The 10,618-nt window shown below is 51.4% G+C and overlaps 6 protein-coding genes across 6 annotated transcripts; 1 reads left to right on the forward strand and 5 right to left on the reverse strand.

Moving 5' to 3' along the window:
* Positions 1–247: 247 nt before the first annotated feature.
* Positions 248–2,027, reverse strand: BZA70DRAFT_289644 (uncharacterized protein; the record flags this gene model as incomplete). The annotated part of the gene is made up of 2 exons (XM_064914133.1): positions 248–1,936; positions 1,995–2,027. The coding sequence occupies 2 exons, from the start codon at positions 2,025–2,027 to the stop codon at positions 248–250; spliced, it is 1,722 nt and encodes a 573-aa protein (XP_064768030.1).
* Positions 2,020–3,458, forward strand: BZA70DRAFT_167934 (uncharacterized protein). Its single transcript, XM_064909849.1, has 2 exons — positions 2,020–2,810; positions 2,874–3,458. The coding sequence occupies exons 1-2, from the start codon at positions 2,353–2,355 to the stop codon at positions 3,412–3,414; spliced, it is 999 nt and encodes a 332-aa protein (XP_064768031.1). The 5' UTR covers positions 2,020–2,352; the 3' UTR covers positions 3,415–3,458.
* Positions 3,459–3,728: 270 nt separating this feature from the next.
* On the reverse strand, positions 3,729–5,032 carry BZA70DRAFT_289646 (transcriptional regulator of RNA polII, SAGA, subunit-domain-containing protein; the record flags this gene model as incomplete). The annotated part of the gene is made up of 3 exons (XM_064914134.1): positions 3,729–4,258; positions 4,318–4,420; positions 4,490–5,032. The coding sequence occupies 3 exons, from the start codon at positions 5,030–5,032 to the stop codon at positions 3,729–3,731; spliced, it is 1,176 nt and encodes a 391-aa protein (XP_064768032.1).
* A 453-nt stretch (positions 5,033–5,485) lies between these two features.
* BZA70DRAFT_306817 (imidazole glycerol phosphate synthase-like protein hisHF) lies at positions 5,486–7,434 on the reverse strand. The gene is made up of 2 exons (XM_064914815.1): positions 7,167–7,434; positions 5,486–7,115 (listed from the first exon to the last, which is right to left on the reverse strand). The coding sequence occupies exons 1-2, from the start codon at positions 7,296–7,298 to the stop codon at positions 5,586–5,588; spliced, it is 1,662 nt and encodes a 553-aa protein (XP_064768033.1). The 5' UTR covers positions 7,299–7,434; the 3' UTR covers positions 5,486–5,585.
* Positions 7,435–7,536: 102 nt separating this feature from the next.
* Positions 7,537–9,118, reverse strand: BZA70DRAFT_295488 (taurine catabolism dioxygenase TauD, TfdA family-domain-containing protein). Its single transcript, XM_064914489.1, has 2 exons — positions 8,353–9,118; positions 7,537–8,293 (listed from the first exon to the last, which is right to left on the reverse strand). The coding sequence occupies exons 1-2, from the start codon at positions 9,021–9,023 to the stop codon at positions 7,651–7,653; spliced, it is 1,314 nt and encodes a 437-aa protein (XP_064768034.1). The 5' UTR covers positions 9,024–9,118; the 3' UTR covers positions 7,537–7,650.
* A 61-nt stretch (positions 9,119–9,179) lies between these two features.
* Positions 9,180–10,465, reverse strand: BZA70DRAFT_278833 (protein phosphatase PP1 regulatory subunit sds22). The gene has a single exon (XM_064912669.1). It carries the CDS (start codon positions 10,278–10,280, stop codon positions 9,234–9,236), a length of 1,047 nt encoding a protein of 348 aa, XP_064768035.1. The 5' UTR covers positions 10,281–10,465; the 3' UTR covers positions 9,180–9,233.
* Positions 10,466–10,618: the final 153 nt, after the last annotated feature.

Here is a 10,618-nt window from a genome sequence, read left to right on the forward strand (position 1 = left end):
CCGCTTGTTACGTCAGCGGCCTCTTTGTCTTGAGTTCGCTCCTCTTGGCTCTGCTTGGCTCTGTTCGGGGAGTCTTGTTTTTGTCTTATTCTTGACTCTTATTTTGTGTTGAATAGACAGTTACTTGAAAGGGGTTCTACTAGCGGTGAATTATAACTATCATTCTTGAGTACAATATAAGACTGTCGGATATATCAAAGCAAAACCATCCACCAAACGAAAAGCCACAAACTATTAAATCAACAGCTCAGAGCTTGAACATATCCCGCAAGTTCTCATTCCTCTTCTTCAACGGACTAATTGCTTTTCCAGCGGTGAATCTCTGCGCAACCGGAGCTGCAACCTTCGGAATACCAAAGCCAACCACCTTTGTCCGCTTCGGCGCAGTTTGCTCAGTCTCCTCCTGCGCGGCGTCGAACAATGTAGGCGGTCTCGCGACTCCCAATTTCCGCTTCTTCTTCTTTTGCATAGCAGCTGAAGTTGTGGGGTTGCTCAGCTCCTCAGATACCAGTGCAGCGAGACTGGCAGCGGTAGAAGGCGCCATAGACTGCTTCGCAACAGGCTTGCGGGTCTTCTCTGCGCTGACTGTCGTGTTTTCATCTGCATCGACCGATCGACCTTCGGTCGCACTCTCCTGCTCTGTATGCTCCTCGCTCTCGTGCTCAGAAAGTGGTGCACTCTCGGCTTCCTTGGTCATAGCCAAACGCATAGGCTTCACACCGATCATAGACCGGCGCGCGGCTCTAGCGCCTTCGGCTGCATTCGAATCTACAGGACTCAGTGGTGCAATAGAAGTCTGTCGAGCCAAGAAAGGCGTCATTGAAAATGTGGATTTCTCAACAGGCTTGTCTTGAAGCGTAGTGCTCTGCTTGCCACGCTTTTGACGAGCATCTTTTTCAGTCTCTGGAGTAAACAACAGTCGTGCGGTCGGTAATGCAGGAGCTGGCGCATTCTTACCGCCTTTCTTTCCTGCGGCTGCTGTCGCCGTTGCTGTTGCAGATATCTTGAGCTTGTTCTGCGCGGTCTCAAGCCTTTTCTGTAGAGCAGCTTGTTGATCCTTAACCTTTGAGACTTCCTTTTGTGATTTCTCCGTCAGCACTGTTTGCTTCTCTAGCTGCGTCTTGAGTGCCGCAACCTCGTCCTTATATCTTTTCTCCATCTCCTTAATTTCCTTCTTGTCCGATTTATCGGTAGCTTTGCACTCGTTAGCAGAGTCCGCACCAAGCGCGGAAACCTGCTTCTGGAGCGACTTGCTCTTTGACTCGAGCTCCTTAACCTGTGCCTTCAACATCGTAATCTCAGACTTTGCTTCAGCCAGCTGTTCGTCCTTTGCCTTGCCCTTCTCCTCTGCGTCCCTGAGCTTCTTCTCCAGTGCCGAGGTTTCTTTCAAGCTCTTTTGCTTGCCGCTAGCAGAGTCGCGCACACTCTTGAGCTCCAAGTTCAGCCGCGTGACTTCACTCTCCATCTTCAGTTTCTCCTCCAAAAGCGCCTTGTACTTGTACTTCTCCTCGAGCAGCACGTTCTGAAACTCGTGAGATTTCTCCATCTCTGTCGCAATCTCGTTCGAGTCCGCAAGAAGCTTCTCCGAAAGCTCCTGCGCTCGCTGTGTCGCGGCAAGTAGTTTCTTCTCAGTCTGCTCCAATCTAGCAGATATCTGACTGTTTTGCAAAGAAACGCTGTTTGCATATGCTTGCGACTCTGCCAGCTCTTTCGAGATCCGATCGACTGATTTCTGAAGCCGGCTAGACATTTTCTCGTAGTCTTTCCTGGCCAGCTTGATCTCGTCCCGCAGTATCACGTTTGCCTCCTCCAGCATAGTCTTCTCTTGTTCTAGCTTAGTCGCCCGTATTTCGCTCATCCTCATCTGATTATCAAAGTCGCACTGCGATACAGCGGTCACTGAATCGCTGTGCGCGATGTACTTTGCAAGACTTGTCTGTTGCGATTCTTGTTAGCCATAGATCAATGAAACAAGAAACAGTCATTCATCTTACTCTACTCAACTCCGCTAAGTCCATAGTTGTCATTGTCGTGAGCAGATTGAGTATTGTATGAATAGTCAAACGAGTACGGGCAGCATTTGTTTATGTTTTTGTTTTCCCTTCGCAGCCTCAGCCGGGTAACTTTGAGTCCGTCGCCCGGTCAACCGCAGCGCATCACCGACTTACGTCACCATATTAATTTACCCGGACTATATCACGTGTTTTAGAGGGGCCGCGTTCGAGGCAGATGGTGAAGGTACGTGTTCAAATCGCGCTCGAGCCAGAGAAGGAGCCTATTCGATCAACAGATTCTCGCAGGATTCGCGGACAATTGGTTTAGAAAACAGTTCAAAAGAAGGACCTCCACAGTATGCGGACGATTCAATTCTGTGTTTTGCTTTTGGCGGCGCTTTTTGCGTGCGTCGTGAGTGCCGCGCCGGAAAGGGACTCGACATATATGGACAAGCTGCTCAAGTCGAGCTCGATAAACCCAGGCCTGATCCGGCTGACGGACAAGAACTTTGGCGACGTGATTTCCGCGCCGCGAGACTATGCTGTCGTTGTCTTGCTCACGGCCGAGTCGCCGTCAATGGGATGCCAGCTGTGCCGGCAATTCGCACCGGATTACCATCTCGTTGCGCAGTCGTGGAGTAAGGAACACCCCAAGTCGGGCGACGGGTTGTATTTTGCCGTGCTGGATTTCGTGGACGGACAGCGGACGTTCCAGAGCTTGGGATTGAAGACTGCGCCGAATGTGTGGTTGTATGGACCTACTGTTGGTGAGAACGCTGGGCCTGCGGCTCCTATTGTCTACGAGATTCATGGAGTGTACGTTGATCTACCCTCATCTTCATCTGGCGAGTTCTTTTACTAACCCGCTTTTCAATACAGGGTTGACATGCCTGGCTCAGTTGCTCGGTTCATTGAGTCCCACGTCCCTGGAGTAGGCATCACGATCTACAAACCAAGAGATTACAGCAAGATCGGCCAGGCCGTCACCGGCCTCGTTGCCATCGGCCTCTTCATCCGCTACCTCTACCCGATCCTCAAGCCCTTCTTTGAATCGCGCACTCTCTGGGCGGGTATCTCTCTCGTCGCAATCTTGATGTTCACCTCCGGCCACATGTTCAACAACATCCGTCACACGCCCTATGTCGCGGGAAACAAGGAAGGAGGAGTATCCTACGTCGCCCCAGGTTTCCAGCAGCAGTACGGTTTCGAGACGCAGGTTGTAGCCGTGCTCTATGCGTTCCTTGCCTTTGGCGCGATCTCCCTCTCGATCAAGACGCCGAGAATTAAGGATAGCACAAGACAGCTGTTGTCGGTCTTGACGTGGGCGACGATCATCTGGTGCTTGTTTAGCGCGCTGATGTTTGTGTTTCGGATGAAGAATCCTGGATATCCGCTTTCACTTCCTCCGATGACAAAGTGAATGTTACTTAGATCCTAAAATAAGAAAATAGAACCTCTTTATAAACTATTAAGCATATGGAAAGTATGGCACTTCGTTATCAAAAACTACAAAGTCTACTATACACTGTACCCTGCTATACGACACCGACCCAATCCAGAAAGAAAATAAGAATACAAATCGCATCTCAACGATGATAAAAAAACAGATTAAAAGGCGGTTCAATGCGTGGGAAGGAAGGAAAGGGAGGAAAGGAATATATACAAAGATCCCTAATAATAATGTCTGTCGCTCTCAAAAATTAGTACTTCACCAGAAAATCTGTGGACCGCAGACTAATCTGCTGAGCTCTGGTCTGGCCGCGCGTCATCGATCTCGTCCCGTAGCATGACGTCGTAAAGTCTGTAGAGAGGCCCGCTGGGCTCGACGATGCTGTGAGGTACGAGTTCGAGCGCTAATGCCATGTCCTCGGCAGTGATGATGTTGTCATCATCCAGATGCTGGAACTTGCGCTTTCTCTCCTTCGAATTATTCTCTGTAGGTTTCCGGTCGCTTTTATTCGCGGCCGCGTCTTTGCCGGCCTGGCTGTCTTGTGCAGCAGGCGTGAGCGATACAAACGGCAGATCAGATACTTTCTTGTGCATAGTCGGCCGCACTCGGTTAAAAATCTGCTGCAGAAAGTCCCGTAGGTGATACTCCAGCCCGGCAAGGATGATATCCGGCACCTCGTCTGAGATGCCATCGAGTAAGCCGTGCTCGTACGCGATGCCGAGCAGTCGTGTGCGTAGGGCGTCGGCGTCTGGGAGTTCGTATGATTCAGAGGCTAGAGGTAAGTGGTAGCTTTGAATAATGTCTTGGGATATGTCTGAAAATAAAAGATTTGTTAGTAATTATTAAGCACAGTGTGGTGGAATGCTCGCGTACTTGTCTTTGATTTGTCTTTGTCGTTGATGACAGGAACAGCAGGCATCTTGGCCCGTCTGGTGAGGATGATAGTCGATGGTATCGGTCCTTTCTTTCCCGCGTCCTAAACAAAACATAATCAGCTCAGTAGACAGGAAAACACTCAAGTTCATAGCAAAACATGTAAACCTACCCTTGTGATGGCTTTTATCCGTCTTCGTTCTCGCGGGGTGAACCCCATGATCTCAGATTTCAGTCTGGCCATAATCGGATCTCCAGACATCCTCGATCTCAGCGGTCCATCTTTCCTCCGTGTACTCCACACCGGAAGTCCGTTCGTCGACGGCGGCGGATCACGCAGCGAGTTTGCGAGGTTCGCCAGCAAGAACTGGTTATGCATCCGCACCATACTCTTCTCCAAAATCTCCCCGAGCTCCTCCTCGAGCTCCGTCCTCGTCAGCTTCCCAATCAGAAAATTCGTAATCACTTCCCGATAACGCGCCCATTTGTCGCCCAGCACGCGCCGGAAATCGTTCATCAGTGCCTCGACCTCGATCCGACGCGCGGGTCTCTGGGGTTTCGACGGCGTGGTGTTTGTAGTTCCGCCGCTGGCGGACGCCGCCGGGGTTCCGCTGGTCCCGCTTATTGACGCGTAATGCTGGATGCCATTGTTTTTCTTTGAGCCAGGTTGCGGTGATGCGCGTGCTGAAGATGAACCGTTCACTGACGAAGCCATGTTTGATATTGAGGGGGTTCGAGAAACTGGCTGGGCCAGCATCAGAGGCCTTCGGTGTAGTCGTTAATACCAGTGATTCTTCCAAAAGCATGCCATTCTCTTTGCTACTACTTACTATATTAAACAGATATTGTAGAGATGTGACCGAATTGATTTATCGAATTCGTGAAGTTCAAGATGGCTGGGAGATTTCAAAGGGGTGGGTGGTTTCTCGCTCCAAACTCCACCACCGCGCAACAGCAATCGCCAATTTCAATATTCACAGCAAGAGTGCAATATCAAGCACTGTGTATTTCTGGTCACCAACTGCGAGATCGCTCGGAATCAGAAGGCCATGTTTGGTGCAAGCAGACAGGAGTATCTGGTGCTGATATCAGATTCGGAGGCGATGCTGTGAGCCTCACACTCATAAACACCTGATTTCGTTGCATTTAGAACCCTATCAGCGGTTCGCAGGTCCCTCTTCCTTGTTACAATGCGAAGATATACGGTATTAGCGGTTCATTATGTATTATAAAACACTCTTGAATATAAACAGTAGATAACAACTGCACTATAGCGAAAACTCCAGCTCGTTTCTAACCAAAAGCCCGTGCTCGCTCAAATACTGCTTTACATCCGACACCTTATACTCCCCGCGATGGAACATGCCCGCGCCCAACGCGGCATCCGTCGTCGTCTTCTCAAACACCTCCAGGAAGTGGTCCGGCTTTCCCGCACCAGACGAGGCAATCACCGGGATCGAGACCGCGTCCTTGACGTCCTGGATCAGCTCGAGGTCGAAACCAGAGTTCGTTCCGTCCTTGTTGATGCAGTTGAGCAAGATCTCGCCCGCGCCCATCTTCTCCATCGCCGTCACGAGCTGGATCACGTCCATGTCTCGGGTTTCCCGTCCACCTTTGACCGTGCACTGATACCACGCGTAGACCTCACCGTTCGGACCGGGAGTCGCTGTCTTGATCACATGGTGCGTCGTGGCATCAGGCGAGTCGACGTACACCCGCTTAGGGTCCACCGAGATGACGACCGCTTGAGCACCGTAAGCCCTGGAAATAGTCTCCATCGCGGTCTTGCCCGTCAGCTTTTCGCCGTTGGCGTAGAATTCTTCGGCCGCAAACACGGCGTCGCTGCCGATCGAGACCTTGTCGGCTCCCGAGCGGAAGTACGTCGACGCGACGTCAAGCGCGCTGATTTTGGTCCCGTCCGGATCCACGATGTCTCTAATACCACCGCCGATCGTGAGCGGCACAAACACAGTCTCGCTTGTTTTCCGCAGAATCTCAAGCATGGGGGTGTCAACCAGCGGACAGTTTCTAAACGAGGTGATGTTGAGGAACGTGACCTCGTCCGCTCCTTCGAGATAATACCGCTCGGCCATCTCGACCGGCTTCCCGAGGTTTCTCACTTGTCCACCCGTGCTCGCCGTCGCGCTCTTCTCGCGAACGTCGTACTGGTCTCCCTTTGTGACCACAAGATCGCCATCGTCATTTGTCCGCACGTCCAGGCACGCGATAACTCGTTTCGTCAATCCGGGCTTGACGACCGCGCCCACCGCCGCCTCGACGGCCGATTTCGAAATAACCTCGCCTTCCAGAAAGGCGCGGAGGACTTTCAGTCCCGCAACACCGCTCTTCTCCGGGTGGAACTGGGTCGCAAACACGTTGTCTTTGCACACCGCGCCGACAAACTCCTCGCCGTTGTAGTTTCCAGTAGCGACCGTCCACCCCGCCGCAACGACCGCAGCAACACTCGCTCGGTAAGAGTGCACATAGTAGTATTTGCTATCCGGACGCAATCCGTACAACCCTTGCTTATCCTCGTCAATGACGGCGGCGCTGTTCCAGCCGATATGAGGGACCGACTTGTTGGAGTCGTCGAATTTCTCGAGTTGGGCGGGAATAATTCCGAGGCCCTCAACCCCCGGAGACTCGGTCGAACCTGTAAACAGCGCCTGCAGGCCAACGCAGATACCCATGATCCGGCGTCCGGAGGCGATATATGCCTTTAGCGGCTCGACGAACCCTCTCCGTCGAAGATTAGCCACCGTGTGCCCGAAGTTTCCCACGCCGGGAAAGAGTAGAATCTATGAGCACGTTAGCACTGCTTACTCCCAATTCTGCTAATTCAGACGTACCTGTGCCTCGTCGAGGCCGTCCTCCGGAGTCTTGATCCATTTCACGTCGTAACCCAACTTTGCAAGCGCATTTTGCAGAGACCTCAGGTTCCCGCTCTCGAGATCGAGAACGTAGACTGTATTCGCAGTCATTTCTTCTTCTCTGTAGCCTCTATTTCTAATCTTTGACACAAAAGAAGGCTTCTGCGCCAATTGAAAGAGTATCTATGAGAATAAAAATTGGTTTCTTGAAGTCGAGGTCAAAAGTTTATAGCCGGTTAGAGTCATGAAATAAATTCAGTGCGGCTTAATTACACCCCAATTTTGAGAAAAGTTGCTGTGTTGTGAGTAGAGTTTTGGTGCTTTTAGAGCTCACTTTAATTGATTCAATATCAGAAGTTCGCGGTGCAGAAAGCCCTAGTTTATTAATCAGATCTACGAGGAAGATGTAGTATTGTTCATCATATATGTATCATTAATCCGTTCAGAGTGTGCCCTGCACAGCTCAGAGCCCAGAAGTCCCTCTCAACTTTGAGTAAAAGCTATCAATGTCGAGATAGGTTCCCTTCAACCACCTCCCAAACTGCTGCTCTGAATCAGTCGGCACTTTGAACTCCCGCCGACTGTGCAGCACCCGTCTGTTCATGAACAGCGCGATATCCCCCGGCGCAAACTTCTCTTCGTACTGCTCCCTGCGGTCGTTGATGATATCCTCAAACATCCTGTATGCTCTCAGAAACTGCCGAAACTCGCCCTGCTGCGTCAGATCCGTGTGCTTCTCCAGCGACGAGCGCGAGATCATGTGCTCGAACGGACCCTGGAACGGGGGCGAGTAGTTTACGCATTTTATGCGCGCGCGCGGGAGCGAGGGGTGGCCTTCTTTGTAATACGGATCGAGCTCGATCAAGGGCCGCGTGTGCATGTAGTGGTAGCCGTCGTTGTCGTAGTGGAACGTGATTGGGAAAGTGGCAAGAGCGAAGAAGGCGGCGGGGTCGCGTTCGAGAATGAGGTAGGCGGCGCGGAAGGAGTCGGCGTAGACGGACTCGCCGCCTTGCGCGGAGTTTTCGATGCAGTGGAGGAGTTGAATGCCTGGAGGGGACTCGTAGTAGAGTAGGTCCATGTGGAGGGGGAGATTGACAGACGTATATCTAGATGAAGTCTTAGCTGGTAGAAATAATAATGCAAAGTACACAACACATTGACTCACGCGATATTTTTGGCATTCGCAATTGACCTGACGTTCCAAGACGTGCCATAAAAGGTCTCTTTGATATACCCGATCTTCCTCGCGACTTTCTCCACCACAATCTCTCCGTCCGCGTCCTTCTCGGCCGCCGGCGCACCCTTGACAAACGCCAATCCAGAGCTGTAGAGACCCAAGACGACATCATCAAGCGCCTCCTCGTTCTCTAGATAATCTTTATACTCCCTCACCACCAAATTCTCCTTCAGCGTTTTCTGATGCCAGAAAATCTCTGGCCGCGCAAAATCCCAGTGCTTGCTGAACCGCAGCACGGGAGATCCGAAAGTCTTTAGCTGCGACACCGGATACCGACTAACATGATCCGGCTGTGTGCTCGCGCCCCAGGTGATCTCGACGCAGTGCTCGGGGTCGGCGACGGCCCTGCGCGACTTGATGTAGGTATCGGTCGGCAGCTGCGCGGTCGAAAACGACTTTTGCTTGCTCGACGGGTCGACGCAGGACGGACAGGTGCAGGCGTCGCGGAGGAAGATGTTGTCGAAGACGGTTTCGTCGGGGACGAGTTCTTCGTCGGGGGGGTTGCTCGGCGCGGTGCTGATCTGACGTAGACTGCTGCTGCTCAGTAGATGACGAGGAGCAGTAGTCCGTAGATGTTTTGCTATATGCCGCCTGAGCATTGTTGTGGTTCTATCAGAGAAGGTGGTGAGAATAATTGCGACGCGATGAGCTGATTCAATGCGGAGAAGAAGCCGAGGCGAGCCGCAACCAGCTCATTGTCTGCGATGAGCTCAGATATCGACTAAATACAAATACAAATTACTCTTCTTTTCTACTTCTGCTTGTTCGACTTTTGATACAATTGCTTTAAATATAATTGAAAATCTACACTATCTGATATTCGCCTGCGACTCCGTAATCATCGACGCATCAATCTGCTTCAATCCCGGCCCCAGCGCAAGTCGCACCTTATTCCTGTACGTCGACGGATTCTCCCTCTGGATCGGGTTTCCCTCAAAGTACACCGTCTCGAGGGATTCAACCCCCTTTAACTCGGCCTCGATCTCGTCAAACGACGAGATCTTGTTGCTCGACGCCCACAGTTCCTCGAGATTGCGCAAATGCGAGAGGTTTTCGACGTGTTCGATCGCGTTGCTCGTGATGTCCAGGATGTGCAGATTCAGGTTCTTCTCAAGCCCTTCAATCTTCGTCAACCCGTTGTGCGAAATGTAGAGCTCCTCAAGTGCTTCGAGATCTTCTAACCCTTCTATCTTTGTAATCCGATTCGCCTGGATCGACAAAATCTTCAAATTCTTGAGCGGCGACAGATTCGCCATCTTTGTAATCTTGTTCTTGCCGACCCACAGCTGCGTCAACGACGGCACGCTATCGAGGTTCTCGAGCACGCGCAGCCGGTTCCCGCCCAGCTCGAGATTCACAAGACTCTGTAATCCGTCGAGGTTCTCGATCTTGCCGATCCTGTTTTGCACAAAGTAGAGGTTCTTCAGATTCCGCAGGTGCGACACGTGCTTGATCTTCCTGATCTGGTTGAAGCTCAGATCAAGGCTCTCGAGATTAAGCCACTTGCCCTCGTCCTCTTCGCCTTCCGGTCCCAGATTCGCGATCCGCTCGATAGCATTATCGTACAGATCAAGTTCGACAAGACTAGGCCCGACCCCTTCAAGCCCTTCGATAAACTCAATCAGATTCTCGCGCAGACAGAGACTTTGCAGCCGCGTGAACCGGTCGAGACGGAGGGCGGGGATCGATGAGATCCGAAGCTGGACGAGTTCTATCGAATCGACGTCGTTGGGCAGTTCGTTGAGAAGATCTTCGTCGGCGTCGATTTGTTGGCCGGGAACAATGCGGTGGTTAGAGTCTTCCTCGTTGTCGGAGGAGGGGGGTGAGAGCGGTGCGGAAGAAGAAGCAGAGATCATTCTGATGTGGTTGGAAGCAAGTTTTGTAGATGTTGGGAGATTATTGTGACGTAATAAATCGATGAAGTTGTATTTTCTGTATCCAAAAGTAGATCCAAAGTACTGTCCAGCAGAATATTCTCCTAAAACCTCGCTGATCCAAGAAATAACCCAGAAATTAACCAAAGAAAAGGAAATCGAAATCGATAATCGAACGGCTGTCAACTTTTCAATCCCACTTCAAAAACCCTAAGCCCACATCCGACACCCTACATCAACTCCGTCGACAACTATTTTGTCTAATCGATAAGCAGGCAAGTTATGATCCATGTTTGCCCAGTTCCGAGGTCAGACGCGGC

This window comes from Myxozyma melibiosi (genome assembly GCF_037950935.1).
Source record: "Myxozyma melibiosi strain Phaff 52-87 chromosome Unknown BZA70scaffold_6, whole genome shotgun sequence".
NCBI lineage: Eukaryota > Fungi > Ascomycota > Lipomycetes > Lipomycetales > Lipomycetaceae > Myxozyma > Myxozyma melibiosi.

What these genes read in the sequence shown, in the direction of transcription:
- BZA70DRAFT_306817 (XM_064914815.1), bottom strand. Translation starts at nt 7,298, where the DNA reads ATGACTGCGAATACAGTCTACGTTCTCGATCTCGAGAGCGGGAACCTG. An exon ending in ACGGCCTCGACGAGGCACAG is followed by an intron (nt 7,116 to 7,166) that starts GTACGTCTGAAT and finishes ACGTGCTCATAG; the next exon opens with ATTCTACTCTTTCCCGGCGT.
- BZA70DRAFT_278833 (XM_064912669.1), bottom strand. Translation starts at nt 10,280, where the DNA reads ATGATCTCTGCTTCTTCTTCCGCACCGCTCTCACCCCCCTCCTCCGAC.
- BZA70DRAFT_295488 (XM_064914489.1), bottom strand. Translation starts at nt 9,023, where the DNA reads ATGCTCAGGCGGCATATAGCAAAACATCTACGGACTACTGCTCCTCGT. An exon ending in GCGAATGCCAAAAATATCGC is followed by an intron (nt 8,294 to 8,352) that starts GTGAGTCAATGT and finishes GACTTCATCTAG; the next exon opens with ATATACGTCTGTCAATCTCC.
- BZA70DRAFT_167934 (XM_064909849.1), top strand. Translation starts at nt 2,353, where the DNA reads ATGCGGACGATTCAATTCTGTGTTTTGCTTTTGGCGGCGCTTTTTGCG. An exon ending in GTCTACGAGATTCATGGAGT is followed by an intron (nt 2,811 to 2,873) that starts GTACGTTGATCT and finishes TTTTCAATACAG; the next exon opens with GGTTGACATGCCTGGCTCAG.